Source organism: Macaca mulatta, chromosome 4 (genome assembly GCF_049350105.2).
Source record: "Macaca mulatta isolate MMU2019108-1 chromosome 4, T2T-MMU8v2.0, whole genome shotgun sequence".
NCBI classification, from domain to species: Eukaryota; Metazoa; Chordata; class Mammalia; order Primates; family Cercopithecidae; genus Macaca; species Macaca mulatta.
In genome coordinates this window covers 150,913,026-150,930,543 of record NC_133409.1, presented here as the reverse complement: position 1 = coordinate 150,930,543, position 17,518 = coordinate 150,913,026, and the positions used below count along the sequence as shown (strand labels likewise).

The 17,518-nt window shown below is 47.4% G+C and overlaps 1 protein-coding gene and 1 pseudogene across 3 annotated transcripts in view; one reads left to right on the top strand and one right to left on the bottom strand.

Moving 5' to 3' along the window:
• Positions 1 to 2,749, bottom strand: part of LOC714466 (class I histocompatibility antigen, Gogo-B*0101 alpha chain-like) — a 31,084-nt pseudogene extending 28,335 nt beyond the window's left edge. Inside the window, exon 1 of the transcript XR_013416649.1 lies at positions 1,392 to 2,749. The product of XR_013416649.1 is annotated as a class I histocompatibility antigen, Gogo-B*0101 alpha chain-like (transcript). The remainder of the gene's footprint in view (positions 1 to 1,391) is intronic.
• Positions 2,750 to 3,691: 942 nt separating this feature from the next.
• Positions 3,692 to 17,518, top strand: part of MIC1 (MIC class I antigen) — a 67,857-nt gene continuing 54,030 nt past the window's right edge. The window contains exons 1-5 of one of the 2 annotated variants that reach the window (XM_077998229.1): positions 3,692 to 5,035; positions 12,860 to 13,114; positions 13,384 to 13,662; positions 14,250 to 14,528; positions 14,631 to 14,780. In XM_077998229.1, coding sequence (XP_077854355.1) covers positions 4,966 to 5,035; positions 12,860 to 13,114; positions 13,384 to 13,662; positions 14,250 to 14,528; positions 14,631 to 14,780 — 1,033 coding nt within the window. In that variant the 5' untranslated portion in view covers positions 3,692 to 4,965. 2 annotated transcript variants of the gene reach the window in all.

Below are 17,518 nucleotides of genomic sequence, written 5' to 3'. Positions count from 1 at the left end.
GCTGATTTTGAACTTCCGACCTCAGGTTATAGGCCAGCCATAGCCTCCCAAAGTGCTGAGATTACAGGCATGAGCCACTGCGCCCAGCCTCCTTAACCTTTTAAAAAAAGGTTAGAAGTATGCTTGACGCATCTTTTCATAGCAATGATTAAAATTGCTCTTACTCTTTTTAATGACAGCATAGAATTTTATCGTGTAGCTGTTCTTTGGGAGACGATTGAAATCTTCTTTATCTTCACTGTGGTAATGGAGATGGGGGTGTGTACAACAGCTAAAATTCAACAAGTTGAATATTTTAAATAGATGCAGTTTATTGCATCCAAAGTATGCCCCCAATAAGATGATTTAAAAATATTATCCTCTTTGAGACTTGTACTGCTTATGTGAAACAAAACAAAACAAAAACCTTGTTCTTGTGCCCAGGAGACTCACCCTGACACATCTGGAGGTAGAGGGTCATGCTCTCCGCAACTTACCCTCACAGGCTCTGAAAAAGCAATAATAGCATTATATTTACGGATTCAGAGAGAGAGAAGGCTATGGTAAAAATGTTCATAAGTAAAACTAGATAAAGGGCAAAAATAAAAGAAATAATGAAACTGCGTCTTTTAAATTTTATCTCTCCGGCCGGGCGCGGTGGCTCACGCCTGTAATCCCAGCACTTTGGAAGGCCGAGGAGGGCAGATCACGAGGTCAGGAAATCGAGACCATCCTGGCTAACACGGTGAAACCCCGTCTCTACTAAAAATACAAAGAATTAGTCGGGCGTGGTGGCGGGCGCCTGTAGTCCCAGCTACTCGTGAACCCGGGAGGCGGAGCTTGCAGTGAGATCCCGCAACTGCACTGCAGCCTGGGCGACAGAGCAAGACTCCGTCTCAAAAAAAAAAAAAAAAAAATCTCTCCTTGACTTTTTCTCTCCCCTTTTCTTCCTATCTCTTCCCTCCTTTCCTCAACGCGTCCCCCCATCCTTCCCTCTTTTCTGCATTCTCTGCATTTGATCCCCGGTGTATTCCAGCCTCCAGGCCAACAAACGGGTCGGCGTCCGCCGGGGGCATGTCAGGGAAGGGACGCAAGGCGGCGCTGTCACCGCATTCTGAGAGCCGCAGCGACCTGGGCCCCTTGTATCATTTCAGTGAAGGTCACTCCAGTCTTTGATGGAGGCCACACTCGGGGCGTAAATCAGGATCCTCACTGAAGTGGCGGGGCCCTGAGAGGCTTTTTCCTGGCCCCTTAGTTGTGGGTTTTCCTGCGGGCGGTAGAGCCCGTTTCCATCAGAACCGCCCAGAGGCGGCCTCTGCCTTCCAGGGGTGGTGGAGCAGCAGGAAGCGTTTTCGGATCCTGGAATCCGTGGGCGGCCCGTGGGAGGGACTGAGGCGCATTTCCCTACTCACCCGGATCCGAATCCGCCGCAGTGCTGTTTCAAGCGAGTCACAATCCAGATCGCGCTCCAGCCCGGACTCGGAATTCCTGCCCCGCGGGGCTGCATTTCACAGCCGCAGGTGTGAGTGACCCGCAGCTGGAGACCAGAAGCCTGAAGGCAGCTCCGCCCTCCCCAGCGCCGTTATTCCGTTTCTATATCAGTAAACACGTTTCGTTTTCCGTAGACCAGGGCGGGGTGACGGGTGATCCCAGTCCTCGCAGTGAACTCCGGGCCGCAGACTTGAAAACGCTTGCGGGCAAGGGCGGGCGCTGTGGCTCTCGCCTGTAATCCCAGCACTTTGGGAGGTCGAGGCCGGCGGATCACCTGAGGTCGTGAGCTCGAGACCAGCCTGACCAATATGGGGAAACCGCGTCTCCACTAAAAATACAAAATTAGCCGGGAATGGTGGTGAATGCCTGTAATCCCAGCTAGCAGGGAGGCTGAGGCAGGAGAATCGCTTAAACCTAGGAAGCGGAGGTTGCAGTGAGCCGAGATCGCGCCATTGCACTCCAGCCTGGGCAACAAAAAGGAAAACTCCGTCGAAAAAAAAAAAGAAAAGCTTTCGGGGGCGGAGCGCAGCCCCGCCCTGGGTTATGTAAGCGACCGCGCTGGGCCGTTTCTCTTTCTTTTCCGGACCCTGCAGTGGCGCCTAAAGTCTGCGAGAAGGAAATCGCCTCTATGCTCGTGAGTGCATGGGGTATAAGGCAAGTGCTGAGGGAGAAAACGTAGTTGATGGGGCAGAGCAGACGGGTCTGGTGGTGGGGTGGAGGGGGAGGGCTTTGGACAGAAGACCTGGGAGGCTTGGTTGGGGAGGGACGCCCAGGCCTGGGCACTAAGAAGCAACTCTCCTGGAGCTCAAGACCATCTTGGCCTCCCCTAGCCCCGGAGAGGACTGGCTTCATGTCTCCCTGAAACCACTTCTAAATGCCTTAGAACAAACCTTGCATATTCATTATTTTTATTGAACTATTAAAAGTCTTTTTTGGCCGTGAGCTGAATGAGATGCTTTGCTGGAGCTGGCACAGGGAGAAGGTCCTGGAGGGAGGGTAGACACTGTGGAGGGAAGGGCTGGGTCAATCTCCCTCTCTGTCTCTCACTAGGCTTACGACCGTTAGCGTGAAAATAATCTCTCTGAGGTGGGGAAAGGACCCCAGTCCCTGCTGTGCTCACTAAATTATGAGGATCAAAATAAATTATCAGTGAATGTAAATGGGAAAACTAAGAAATTGTTAAAATTCTCAAATACATTATATTTTAATCCACAGAAAAGTATAGGCTAGGGATCATGGGGGACTAGTTAGTAATGACAGGTATACTTTAACTTAAAAAAAAAATTTGTGAGGCTGACAAAGAAGAAATGGGCACATTTCCTGATCTTGGAGGGTTCATAGGGTAGAAGATGGTAGGTGACAGCTGGGTGTGGTGGCACTCGCCTGTAGTCCCAGCTACTCAAGAGGCTGTGGTGGGAGGATTGCTTGAGCCCAGACATTCAAGGCTGCAGTGAGCTATAATCACGCCCCTGCATTCCAACTGGGTGACAGAGCAAGACTCCTCTCTTTAAAAAATTTTAAAAATTAAAAAAGATTCAAGGCAGGGCACAGTGAGTACTATCAGGAAGGTTCAAACCACAGGCTAAATCAGTAGTTCTATGACTTGACTATACATTGGAAACATGTAGGGAACTTTAAAGGATACTGAGATTTAGGTCCAACCTAGGTTTACTGATTTAACAACCTAGGTTGTGGCTGTGGCCTGGGAACACGGATATTAAAACTCTCCAGGTGGTTCTATGCAGTGGCTAGGTTTGAAGACCACTGCCTAGATGTCCCAGCGACTAAGAGATGCACATTGGGGACAAGGCAATTCTCTTAGTAGAAAGAGGCTTTCCAGACAGCATTCTTATTACTGAGAATTGAGAATTCATATGCCACACAATTTATCCTTTTAAAGTGTACAGCTCAGTGTCTTTTAGCATAATCACAAGGTTGTGCCACCATCTACCCTGGAAGATTTTTTTCCTTTTTTTCTTTTTTCTTTTCTTTTTCTTTTAAAGGCTAGTCAAGTGAAACAGTGGGAGTAAGAAGAAACAAAGACATCTATAACTAATTGTAATCAATTAGTTGTAAACACCACTGCACTCAGAACAGCCTAATTGGGAAGATTTTAAGGCTATGGTGCGGTCTGATGGGTTCCAAGTCAGAGGTGACAGTAACCTGGAAGAGGGAAACTGCTTGAGAAGCGGCATCCTGGTGGGATAGGGTGAGGAGATCCCAGAGCCCACTTTTACTGCAACCCTGGGGAGATGTCACCAGAGAAATGGGGGTGGTGCCAGACAGCAGGTTGTGGCAGCTGTGGTTTCCATGACAGAGTAGAAGCATCCATCATGTGTGACATTCAGCAGATGGGGCGCTGTGGGTGGCTTGGAGCACTCTGGTTGTAACTGAGGCAGGCACAGTGTTTAGGAAGCCTGTGCAGTAATCTAGGCTGAAGGGAGGGGAAAGCCTAGACTAACATTGTGGCTGTGGGATTGAAATAGGATTGGAGGAGCTGACTTTGACTCCCAGAGATGAAGGGGAAAGAGGAAATCAGAAGGGACCAAGGATGGTAATGCTCTTAAGAGAAACTGAGGAGGAAGAGAGGATGATGTGGTGGGAGATGTGTAGAGAGTCCTTGTAGATCTGCCACATTGAAGGGGACTATGGTCCCAGAGGTACAGATGTCCTAAATCAGGCTGGAAAAGGGAGTCTGGAAAGAGCTTGGTGTAGTGAACCATGGGGAGCCGCCTCGTTGGCCCTGTGATCACCCAGGGACTGAATAGAGAGGCGGCCCTGGGAGACCTCAGACACTTAAAGGATATAAGGGGGTAAAAGCGGGGGCCTGGCTTTGAGTCAAAGGGAGGAGAAGGAGATTATAAAGCTGAAACGTCTAAGAGAGTTTGTGGTCTGAGCTGTTCTACTGGGGCAGGTGCTTCTGAGAGGCAGAGGTGGCTGAGATCTGGAAACAGGTCTGCAAATCTGGTCACTAGTCTCATTGCCAGTGACACTGTGCGCGGTTAAGGGAGTGTGTTGGGAGAATAGCCACGCGTTGTCTGTCCCGGAAGGAACAAGCCAGCGAGAGCCGGTCTGATGGGGCGGCCGGCGAATGGGGCTTGGTGAGGCCCGCGCTCCTAGGGGTGGAGGTGTGGGGATGGGTGGTCGCGATGCCGGGAGGGCAGGCAGGGCCCTGGCCGTGCTCATGAAGTTGGAGCTGTACTCTCAGCTACTCGAAGCTCGTCCCTGCTTTAGGCTGCGCTCCCGCGTGCTCCTCTTTTCTGGGCGCCAAGTCCCGCCTTCTAAATCTCCCCAGGTCTCCAGCCCACTGGAAGTTTCTCTTCCGAGCGTGGCCCCGCCCTCTCCGCTCCTGATTGGTCCTAAGTTCCGGGCCCCAGTTTCATTGGATGAGCGGTCGGGGCCGGGCCAGGTGATTAAGTTTCCGCCGCGCATTTCCCCGGGCTTAGTTCAGGTCGCCACTGCTTGAGCCGCTGAGAGGGTGGGGACGTCGGGGCCATGGGACCGGGCCGGGTCTTGCTATTTCTGACCAGCATATTCCCTTTTGCACGTCCGGGAGCCCCTACTGGTGAGTGCTGTTCCTGGCGGTCCTCGGCGGAGCGGGAGCAGCGGGGCGTTTCGGGGGGTCGGGTGGGTAGCGGCGAGCGCTGTGCTGTCAGGGCGGGGCTAAGGTGCGCTGTCGGTGGTGCGGGGAGCCGGACGCGGCCGTTGTCGCCATTTCTAGGGTGTCCTCTGCCCTCATCCCCTGCCCCCGCCACCGAAGGTCCCTCCTGCCTCCCTTATGGGCCTTTCCTACAAGCAGCCTTCACCCAGTGCTGCCCCTATGCCTCCTACTCCCAATTGTCCCTGACCCTAACTTTCTGGTGCTGCCTTTTTTCTGGGGGTCTTCCCTCCATCCCACTCCCCTCCAGGCCACCCAAGGGGAGCCCTAGTGCTAATGGCAGTTGGGCCTTAGGCAGGGCACAGGGCAGTGCAAATGCCCCCTCCTCTCTAGTGCAGGTGCCTGCTCTGGACTCTGCCTCACGGCGGCCCCTTCCCCACTCCTTCATCCTCAGCCTCACCCTCTTGAGGACCCCATCCTCCAGCCCACAGGTGCTGAACCATCCCTCCCGGGTCCCTCCGCCCCTCTCCACCTTGGGACCTTGCACTGCTCCCACTTCTTGCCCAGCTGCCTTGGGCCATCAGCAAGTTCTCATCTTTCCCAAGCCCCACCCTCCCCTCCTGTCCTCACCCTACCTCAAGTTCTCCCACAGTCACTCCTGCACCATGGTCATGCCGCCCTCCAGTTCTTGCTCTGCCCATCTCCCCTCCCCAACCCAGACCTAAAACAGGCCGTTGGGCCAACTGTTCCTTGACCTTCATTCTTTTCTTTTGGTTCCTTGACCCCAGTGGGCTCTCACTCCCTACACCACATACCTAAAATCTGTTTTGCCTGCTTGCAGTGCCACTGTTCCCCGTCCAGCACTACTCCTTTTGGCAGGCCCTTCCTCAGGCTGAGAATCTCTCCCTCTACTTTGGTTTTCTCTCTCTGGCCAGCACTCTCACCCCTTGCTTTGTTTTTAATTTTTAACTTTTGTTTGGGTATGTAGTAGATATATATGTATATATTTATGGGGTACCTGGGATATTTTAACACAGGCCTACAATATGTAATAATCACATCAGGGTAAATGCAGTATCTATCACAACAAGCATTTATCCTTTCTTTGTGCTACAAACAATCCCATTATGCTCTTTCAGTTATTTTTAAACGTACAATAAATTGTTGTTGACTGTACTCACCCGGCTGTGCTATCTACTAGATCTTATTCATTCTAACTATATTTTGTACCCATTAACCATCCCACTCCCCCACTCCCCACTACCCTTCTCAGCCTCTGGTAATCATCATTCTATTGTCTCTCCCCATGAGGTCAATTGTTTTAATTTTAGGCTGCCACAAATAAGTGAGAACATGCAAAGTGTGTCTGTCTGGGCCTGGCTTATTTCACTTCACATAATGACCTCCAGTTCTTTGCAAATGACACTATGGCTGAATAGTACTCCACATACACATGTACACCACATTTTCTTTATCCATTTGTCTGCGATGGACACTTAGGTTGCTTGCAGATCTTGGCTGTTTTGAATAGTGCTGCAATAAACATGGAAATGTAGACAGCTGTTTAATATACCGATTTCCTTTCTTTTGGGTATATGCCTAAAAGTGGGAGTGCTGGAGCATATGACAGTTCTATTATATTTTTAGTTTTTGGAAGAACCTCTGCACATTGTTTCCCATAGTGATCGTACTAGTTCCCATAGTGATCGTACTAGTTTACGTTCCCACCAACAGTGGACAAGGTTTCGCTTTTGCTACATCCTCACCAGCATTCCTTATTTGCCTGTCTTCTGGATAAAAGCCAGTTTATCTGGGGTGGGATGTTGTATCGTAAGAGTTTTGATTTGCCTTCATCTGATGGCGCATGATGTTGAGCACCTTTTCATATACCTGTTTGCCATTTGTATGTCTTCTTTTGAGAAATGATTATTCAGATCTTTTGCTCATTTTAAAATTGGATTATTAGATTTTTTTTTTCTATAGAGTTGTTTGAGCTCCTTATATGTTTCAGTTACTGATCCTTTGTCAGATGAATAGTTTGAAAATATTTTCTCCCATTTTTAGATGGTCTCTTCATTTTGTTTATTGTTTCCTTTGCTGTGCAGAAGCTTTCTAACTTGGTATGATCCCATTTATGCAATTTTACTTTGGTTACCTGTGCTTGTGGGGTATTACTTAAAAAATCTTTGCCCAGTCCAACATCATAGTTTCCCCAGTGTTTTCTCTTATAGTTTCATAGTTTGAGGCCATAGATTTACATCTTTAATCCATTTTGATTTGATTTTTGTATATGGTGAAAGATAGGGTCTAGTTTCATTCTTCTGTATAGGGATGTCTAGTTTCCCCAGCATCATTTATTGAAGAGACTCTCCTTTGCCCAGTGTGTGTTCTTGGTACCTTTGTTGGAAATGAGTTTACTGTAGATGTATGGATTTGTTTCTAGGTTCTCTATTCTGTTTCATTGGTCTATGTGTCTGTTTTTATGCCAGTATCATGCTGTTTTGGTTACTGTAGCTCTGTAGTATAATTTGAACTCAGATGATGTGATTCCTCTAGTTTTGTTCATTTTGCTCAGGATAGCTTTATCTATTCTGGTTTTTTTGTGGTTCCATATACATTTTAGGATTATTTTTACTATTTCTGTGAAGAATGCCATTAGTGTGTTGATAGGGATTGCACTGAAACTGTAGATTGCTTTGGGTAGTATGGACATTTTAACAAAATTGATTCTTCCAATCCATGCACATAGAGTATGTTTTCCATTTTTTATGGAATATCTCTTCAATTTTTTGCATAAGTGTTTTTTGTTTTTTGTTTTTGAGATGGAGTTTCACTCTTGTTGCCCTGGCTAGAATGCAATGGAGTGATCTTGGCTCACCGCAGCCTCCGCCTCCCAGGTTCAAGCGATTCTTCTGCCTCAACCTCCCAAGTAGCTGGGATTACAGGCATGTGCCACTGTGCCTGGCTAATTTTGTATTTTTAGTAGAGACAGGGTTTCTCCACATTGGTCAGGCTGGTCTTGAACTCCCAACCTCAGGTGATCCACCTGCCTCGGCCTCCCAAAGTGCTGGGATTACAGGCATGAGCCACCACACCCAGCCACATCACTGTTTTATAGTTTTTATTGGAGAAATCTTTCACTTCTTCAGTTAAGTTTATTCCTCAGTATTTTATTTCATTTGTAGCTGTTGTAAATGGGATTCGTTTCTTGATTTCCCTTTCAGATTATTTTCTGTTGGCATGTAGAAATGCTACAGATTTTTTACTGTTGATTTTGTATCCTGCAACTTTACTGAATTTGTTCTTCAGTTCTAATAGTTTTTTGGTGGAGTCTTTAGTTTTTTCCAAGCATCAGACCACAAGATCTGCAAACAATGATAATTTGACTACTTCTTTTCCAGTTTCGATGCCTTTTCTTTCTTTCTCCTGTCTGATTGCTGTAGTTAGGATTTGCAGTACTGTGTTGCATAACTGGTAAAATTAGTCATCCTTGTCTTATTCCAGATCTTAGAGAAAAGGCTTTCAGTTTTCCCCCATTCAGTATGTTACTAGCTGTGAGTTTGTCATATATGACTTTTATTATATTGAGGTCTGTTCCTTGTATGCTTAGTTTTTTGAGAGTTTTTATCATGAAGGGATGTTGAATTTATCAAATGCTTTTTCAGTGTCAATTGAAATGGTGATATGGCTTTTGTCCTTTATTCTGTTGATATGACATATTATATTGATTGATTTGTGTATGTTAAATCATCCTTGCATACCTGGAATACATTCCACTTGATCATAAAGAATGATCTTTTTAATGTATTGTTGAATTTAGTTTGCTAGTATTTCCTTGACAATTTTTGCATCATTGTTCATCAGGGATATAGGCCTGCAGTTTTCTTTTTTTGATGTGTCTTTGCCTGGTTTTGGTATCAGGATATTCCTGGCTTTGTAAAATGAGTTTGGAAGTATTCCCTTCTTCTCTGTTTTTCAGAACAGTTTGAATAGGACTGATATTTCTTGCTCTTTAAATGTTTAATTGTGGTAAAGTATACATTACATAAATTTTACTGTTTTAACCACTTTTAAGTGTATACTCAGTGGCATTAGCTACATTCACATTTTTGTGCAACCCAAAACTCTGTACCCATTAATCGGTAACTCCGCATTCCTCACTACCTCTGGCCCCTGGTAACCACCATTCTACTTTTTGTTTCTATGAATGTGACCACTCTAGATACCTCATTTAAGTAGAATCATGTAACGTTTGTTGTTTGTCTTTTTGTTTCTGGCTTATTTCACTTATAATATTTTTGAGATTCGGTGGGCACAGTGGCTCATGCCTGTAATTCCAGCATTTTGGGAGGCTGAAGCAGGTGGATCACCCAAGTTTCGGAGTTCGAAACCAGCCTGGCCAGCCTGGCCAACATGGTGAAACCCCATCTCTACTAAAAATACTAAAAGTTAGCCGGGTATGGTGGCAGGTGCCTGTAATCCCAGCTACTCAGGAGGCTGAGGCAGGAGAATCGCTTGAATCCGGGAAGCGGAGGTTGCATTGAGCTGAGATCAGGCCACTGCACTCCAGCCTGGGCAATAAGAGGGAAACTCCATCTCTAAAAAAATAAAAAATAGGCCGGGCGCGGTGGCTCAAGCCTGTAATCCCAGCACTTTGGGAGGCCGAGACGGGCGGATCACGAGGTCAGGAGATCGAGACCATCCTGGCTGACACGGTGAAACCCCGTCTCTACTAAAAAATACAAAAAACTAGCCGGGCGAGGTGGCAGGCGCCTGTAGTCCCAGCTACTCAGGAGGCTGAGGCAGGAGAATGGCGTGAACCCGGGAGGCAGAGCTTGCAGTGAGCCGAGATCTGGCCACTGCACTCCAGCCTGGGCGGCAGAGCGAGACTCCGTCTCAAAAAAAAATAAAAATAAAAATAAAAATAAAAAAATAAAACAATAATAATAATATTTTCGAAGTTCATCCAGGTTGTAGTGTGGGTCAGAATTTCATTCCTTTTAAAGATGGATAATACTCATGATATGTATGTACCACATCTCGGTTATCCATTCCTCAGACAGTGGACACTTGGGTTACTTCTACCTTTCGGATATTGGCAAATATTTCATTTCTTTTGGGTATATATTTATTTATTTTGGGTATTTCTTTTGGGTATATATTTATCTATTTGGGGTATTTCTGTTGGGTATATATTTATTTATTTTGGGTATTTCTGTTGGGTATATATTTATTTATTTTTGGGTATATATTTATCTATTTTGGGTATTTCTTTTGGGTATATATTTATTTATTTTTGGGTATATATTTATCTATTTTGGGTATTTCTTTTGGGTATATATTTATTTTTGGGTATATATTTATCTATTTTTGGGTATATATTTATTTATTTTTGGGTATATATTTATTTATTTTGGGGTATATATTTATTTATTTTGGGGTATATATTTATTTATTTTGGGGTATATATTTATTTATTTTTGGGTATATATTTATTTATTTTGGGGTATATATTTATTTATTTTGGGGTATATATTTATTTTGGGGTATATATTTATTTATTTTTGGGTATATATTTATTTATTTTTGGGTATATATTTATTTATTTTTGGGTATATATTTATTTATTTTGGGGTATATATTTATTTATTTTGGGGTATATATTTATTTTTGGGTATATATTTATTTTTGGGTATATATTTATTTATTTTTGGGTATATATTTATTTATTTTTGGGTATATATTTATTTATTTTTGGGTATATATTTATCTATTTTGGGGTATATATTTATCTATTTTGGGGTATATATTTATCTATTTTTGGGTATATATTTATTTATTTTTGGGTATATATTTATTTTTGGGTATATATTTATTTTTGGGTATATATTTATTTATTTTTGGGTATATATTTATTTATTTTTGGGTATATATTTATTTATTTTTGGGTATATATTTATTTATTTTGGGTATATATTTATTTATTTTTGGGTATATATTTATTTATTTTTGGGTATATATTTATTTATTTTTGGGTATATATTTATTTATTTTTGGTATATATTTATTTATTTTTGGGTATATATTTATTTATTTTTGGGTATATATTTATTTATTTTGGGTATATATTTATTTATTTTTGGGTATATATTTATTTATTTTTGGGTATATATTTATTTTTGGGTATATATTTATTTATTTTGGGTATATATTTATTTATTTTTGGGTATATATTTATTTATTTTTGGGTATATATTTATTTATTTTTGGGTATATATTTATTTTTGGGTATATATTTATTTATTTTTGGGTATATGTTTATTTATTTTTGGGTATATATTTATTTATTTTGGGGTATATATTTATTTATTTTTGGGTATATATTTATTTATTTTTGGGTATATATCCAGAAATAGAAGCAGTACACAGGGGCTTCATTTTCTCTACCTCTCTGCCAACCTTGCTCTGTGTGTGTGTGTGTGTGTGTGTGTGTGAGATAATAGCCATCCTGATTGGTTTGAGGTAGTATCTCATTATCTCATTGTGGTTTTGATTTGCATTTTCCTAGTGACTACTGATATTGAGCATCTTTTCATGTGTTTATTGATCATTTGTATATTTTCTTTGAAGAATTGGCGATTTAAGTCTTCTGCCCATTTTTTCCCCCACATAGCTTCTCATGGCTACTTTGCCCATTTTTTAGTGGGTTGACTGTTTTGTTGTTTTTGTCAGACTTTTTTACATATTCTGGAAACTAATCTCTTATCAGATATATGACTTGCAATTTTTATTTCATTTCAGGGGTTGATTGCTTTTTCACTCTGATTGTGCCCTTTGATGCACAGATGTTTTGAATATTCATGAGTCCAGTTTGTCAGTTCTTTCTATTCTATCTGTGCCTTGGCGTCATATCCATGAAAGCACTGTCAAATCCTATGTCATGAAGATTATCCCCAATGTTTGCTTCTAAGAAATTTTTAGGTTTTAGTTCTTGAGTGTAGAGTTTAGGTCTTTGATTCATTTTGAGTTAATTTTTGTATATAGTACAAATTAAGGGTCCAATTTTATTTTATTTGAACAACCAGTGCCCCCAGAACTATTTGCTGAAAAGATCAACTGACTCTTTGTCACCTGCTCACCCCAGTGGACACTAGCTGTTCCACCCACTTGCTGTCCTGGGGCCTTGTCATGCCACTCCTCCACTTTGGACCCAAGCCCACACCATTGCTCCCCTCTGGGATACTGACCCTACTATAAGCTTCCCTGGGGCTACAACCTTCCTACCCCTTGTGCCTCATGACCACCCCCTCCCTTGTCCCCGCCATGCCCATGATGAGTCTTTTCTCGAGGCAGCTCCCCTTGCCTCCATCTCACCCTCACCTGTGCACCACAGCCACACTGGACATGGGTCCCCCTGAGCCTGAGTCCCTTCCCATTCCCACCATCCCCTCTGGCAAGACCTTCCTTCCACCGCTGCCTTCATGCTCCTCCCTTGCCCCTGCAGGGCAGCCTCTCCCCGTGGCCCCTATTCCCTTAGGGGGCTTGTGGCCACCCAGTCCTGGCACCTGGCCTACAAGTTTGTCATCTCCATTCCCCCTTCTTCTGTTCGTCAGTCCCCTGCTCTGTCCTCCCACCCTCACAGTTTTCCTTGTATCTGAAATCCTCGTTCTTGTCCCTTTGCCCGTGTGCATTTCCTGCCTCCTCAAGAAGCTTGAGACAGACCTGTGTGTTAAACATCGATGTTAAGTTATTTCCAGGAAGAAGTTTCATCTGTGATTTCCTCTTCCCCAGAGCTCCACAGTCTTCGTTACAACGTCACGGTGCTGTCCCGGGATGGATCTGTGCAGTCAGAGTTTCTCGCTGAGGGACATTTGGATAGTCAGCTCTTCGTGCGCTATGACAGGGAGACGCGCAGGGCAAGGCCCCAGGGACAGTGGGCAGAAGCAGTCCTGGGAGCTAAGACCTGGGACACAGAGACTGGGGACTTGACAGAGAACGGGAAGGACCTCAGGAGGACTCTGACTCATATTGAGGGCCAGAAAGGAGGTGAGTGCGGGCAGGGGCAAGAGTAATGGGAGGCCTTCTCCAAGAGAGTTGGAGGCAGAGAGCAGGACCCGTCTCTTCCTGCTGGTTCTGGCTGGGGGTGGGGGTGAGGAGTAGGTCAGTGGGGCTCAGCAGGGTGGTGAGCCAGCACTCAGCCCACACCGGGAGGCATGGAGGAGGGCCAGGGAGGTGTCCCTGCTGGGCTGAGTTCCTCACCTGAGTGGAAAGGTGACGGTTTCAGGAATGGAGAAGTCACTGCTGGGTGGGGGCAGGCTTGCATTCCCTCCAGGACATTCAGAACTGTGAGATCTATGAAGATGGCAGCACCGGGGGCTCCCGGCATTTCTACTACGATGGTGAGCGCTTCCTCTCCCTAAACCTGGCGACTCAGGAATGGACAGTGGCCCAGTCCTCCAGAGCTCAGACCTTGGCTATGAATTTCTGGAAGGAAGATACCATGAAGACCAACACACACTATCACGCTATGCAGGCAGACTGCCTGAAGAAACTACGGCGATATCAGAAATCCAGGGTGGCCGTCAGGAGAACAGGTACCAACCCTGGCCAGGGGCTCTCCTCTCCCTCCAATTCTGCTAGAGTTGCCTCTGCCTCCCAGCTCTGTCCAGGGAAACCCTCCCTGTGCTATGGATGCAAGCATTTCCTGTTGGCATATTGTGTCTGATTTGCCTCTCCTGTTAGAGCCACTGGATAAAGACAGTGAGTCAGGGGCTGAACCTTCCAGTGTTGTAATCGGGGAAAGCGGCGGGCCCTGCGACAGAAGCCTGAGCCTGGGGTGGGTGTCAGGCAGGAGAGGAAGCCTTCAGGGCCAGGGCTGCCCCCTCTGCCTCCCAGCCTGCCCATCCCAGAGAGTTCCCTCCTGGCCCCACGACCCGTGAGTCCACCCCAACATCCCCCTCCTCAGCATCAATGTGGGGATCCCAGAGCTTGAGGCCACAGTCCCAAGGTCCATCCTCCTGCTAGCCTGGAGGAACTGGGCCCCAGGGTGAGGACAGACTTGCAGGTCAGGGGTCCTGGAGGGCTTTAGCCAGAGTGAGAACAGTGGAGAGGAGCAGCCCCGTTCCCTGCATCTCCCTTAGAGGGGAGCAGGGCTTCACTGGCTCTGCCCTTTCTTCTCCAGTGCCCCCCATGGTGAACGTCACCCACAGCGAGGCCTCAGAGGGCAACATCACCGTGACATGCAGGGCTTCCGGCTTCTATCCCCGGAATATCTCACTGACCTGGCGTCAGGATGGGGTGTCTTTGAACCACGATGCCCAGCAGTGGGGGGGGATCCTGCCTGATCAGAATGGAACCTACGAGACCTGGGTGGCCACCAGAATTCGCCAAGGCGAGGAGCAGAGGTTCGCCTGCTACATGGAACACAGCGGGAATCACAGCACTCACCCTGTGCCCTCTGGTGAGCCTGGGGTGACCCTGGAGAGGGTCAGGCCACGGTAGGGACAGCAGGGACGGCTGTGGCTCTCTGCTCAGTGTATAACAAGTTATAACTTTTTTTCAGGGAAAGTGCTGGTGTTTCAGAGTCAATGGCTAGACATTCCATATGTTCTTGGTGTTGCTGCTGCTGCTGTTGCTGCTGCTGCTGCTATTTTTGTTATTATTCTCTATGTCCTTTGTTGTAAGAAGAAAACATCAGCTGCAGAGGGTCCAGGTGAGAAAAGGGAGCAGTTTCTGGAGATGGTAAGGCCCCTGTCCGGGCAGTAGAGTCCCCTCCTTGTTCCTGCAAAAATAGGCATGTTGGTGACAAGGCTTCTGGAACAGGGGATGGAAGTTGGGGAATTTGGGAGGGGAATGGGAGCAGCATCTCCATCTACACCGCTAAGTTCTTCCCAAGCGAGGGTCAGATGTCCGGCTGTGGCCTCCTCCTGCTGCAGGTGAGCAGTGGGCAGCAGGGAGGGCTGCGGTGCCTGCTTTGTCCCCATGCTGGTCTCTGTGTCTCTCAGGCTCACTAGGGCGCATCCAGGTGGTGTGAACTGGGAATCACGTGCTGATTGCTGAGGGCCTGGATGATCATGGCCTCAGAGGGAGCAAATAGTAAAGGTGGCTATAATCTGGGGAGGGCCAGAAACTGGAGAGGAATCTGAGGAGAGGCGGTGCCCCTAGTCCCTTCCTCTCTGCATCCCTCTCCCCTATTTCTGCAGCCATCAGGGTGGACACCCAGAAAAAGACCTGTGAGGCCCAGCCTGGGGGCCCTGCCTGTGTAGCCCTTTGCAGACCCCTTGTAACAGAGAAGGTCCTGAGCACACATGGCCATCTCTGTCCACTTTGCAGCTCCCCGTGCACCTCCTCCAGGAGCTTTCTCGGGGGTATTGTGTCCTCTGGGCCACTCAAGGCCCCGCTCTTTCCAGGTTCCTACTGCCTGGCCTCCTAGAGTTTCCTTGCAGATGACAGGGATGAGTAGATAAGCAGATGTTCCTGGGCCATTTGAGGAGCGGGGCCCAGCCCCTCATCAGGGCAGCTGTGGTCCCTGTTTTCATCCCACCTCCGAGTGTTTTCTTTTTTTTTTTTTTTTTTTTTTTGAGACGGAGTCTCGCTCTGTCGCCCAGGCTGGAGTGCAGTGGCGCGATCTCGGCTCACTGCAAGCTCCGCCTCCCGGGTTCACGCCATTCTCCTGCCTCAGCCTCCCCAGTAGCTGGGACTACAGGCGCCCACAACCGCGCCCGGCTAATTTTTTGTATTTTTAGTAGAGACGGGGTTTCACCGTGGTCTCGATCTCCTGACCTTGTGATCCGCCCGCCTCGGCCTCCCAAAGTGCTGGGATTACAGGCATGAGCCACCGCGCCCGGCCATCCGAGTGTTTTCTTCTCCAGTCCCTGAGGGTCACAGTCCCCAGGTGCCATCTTTTGGGGGCTTTGTTCTGTGCTCTGTGGCCTCACCTCGCCCTCCCTGAGCCAATTTCCCTTTCTCAAGGTAGTCACTGCCTGGTAAGTTTGGAGTAAGGGACGGTCAGAATCATTTCCCCGCAGTCAGGTTGTTTGGCGGGGGATGAAAAGAGACAGCAGGAAGTTTTGTGTTTCTGCAAAGACAGAAGCAGCGCAGGGGACAGTGAGAGGCTGGGGTGTCCAGGAGACCTGAATCTTTCCCCACTTCTGCGTGTCTAGCGTTAGGGGCGCTGGTTTCTCATCCTTGATCCTAATTGCGCTGTCAGTCGGCCCCTCAGGCCTGAGCAGATTGGAAGGTTCATCCTCTGCCCTGCAGCAAGAGGGCCCCGTCCAGGAGGCACCCACAGCAGGGGCAGCGCAGGTCTGTGGTCGCTCCTGCTCTCACCTGCGGTGTCTCCCGTAGAGGGATTGTCGGTTCTGCTTCCCTGTGGGCAGGAGTGGTTTTCTCATAGGTCACTGGGCTTTTGGCCAGGAAAAGGGTATGAAGTTCATGTACCAGTTTCTCAAAATTCCTGCTTTCAATGTTGATGTCCAGTAAAGATACTCATAATTTTAGCTCTATAATCTTAATACGATTTCCTCTAATATTGTAAAACATATTATATGACACAGGAACTCAAATTTGGAGCTCCCTCTCCAGGAGGGTCTGTGTGGGAGATGGTGGCTATGGCAGTGGCAGTTCCCAGGTGCAGAGGGCGGGCGGAGGCAGCCTCAGGCTAAGGGGTCTCCGCTACTCCACATGGAGAAAATCCCTTGTAGGTTGCAAGGGCAGTGGTCTAGGTAGAATCCCTGCTAGGGACAGAGCAGGAAGGCCTCACACCCTCACCAAGCAGCAGCCCTGGGGTGGAGCTGCGTTTCCAGGGGTAAGTGGACCAGGCAGGAGCAGTGGTGACTCAAGAGCAGGTCACAGGCCTCGGTGGGTGCTGAGGGTCAGGAGAGGCCAGGCCTCCTCAAGCAAGGTGCGGGTCCCAGGGTCACATCAGGTGCAGATCCTCTGGCAGCCACATCTTTCCATGCTGGGCCTGCTGGGCCCCCCAGCCTTCCTGATGGGATTCCCAGTTAGGAGCTGTCTGCTCAGGGCTGGGAGGGAAGGAGCACTGAGCTGCAGATAGAGGGCAGAGCCCACAGTGGGCAGGGCCTGCCCTGGTGTGCAGGTGCCTCTGCAGGAGAGGAGGGCCTGGGGACTGAGAGCAAGGGTCAGGACCTCTCTTTGGGGAGGCCTCTCGCTGTAACAGGACTGGTCAGGTCTGAGAGGAGGGGAGGGCACTGGATTCCCTCTTAGGTCTTGTCCTTTATTCTTGTGGCCCTTTCACTCCCTGCACAATGAGTGGTGGGCAAGGGCAGGGGCTGATGTTGATGGAGTGATGAGAGGGAACTGGCAGGAACTGGGAAAAGCAGGGAGGGAGGAAGAAAAAAGTGGGGGCCTCATCTTCCCTCAGAGAAAGGGTGAATCTGGTTTTGGAGCAACTGAAGAGAGAAAAGTCCTCAGGGAATAAACAGAACACTG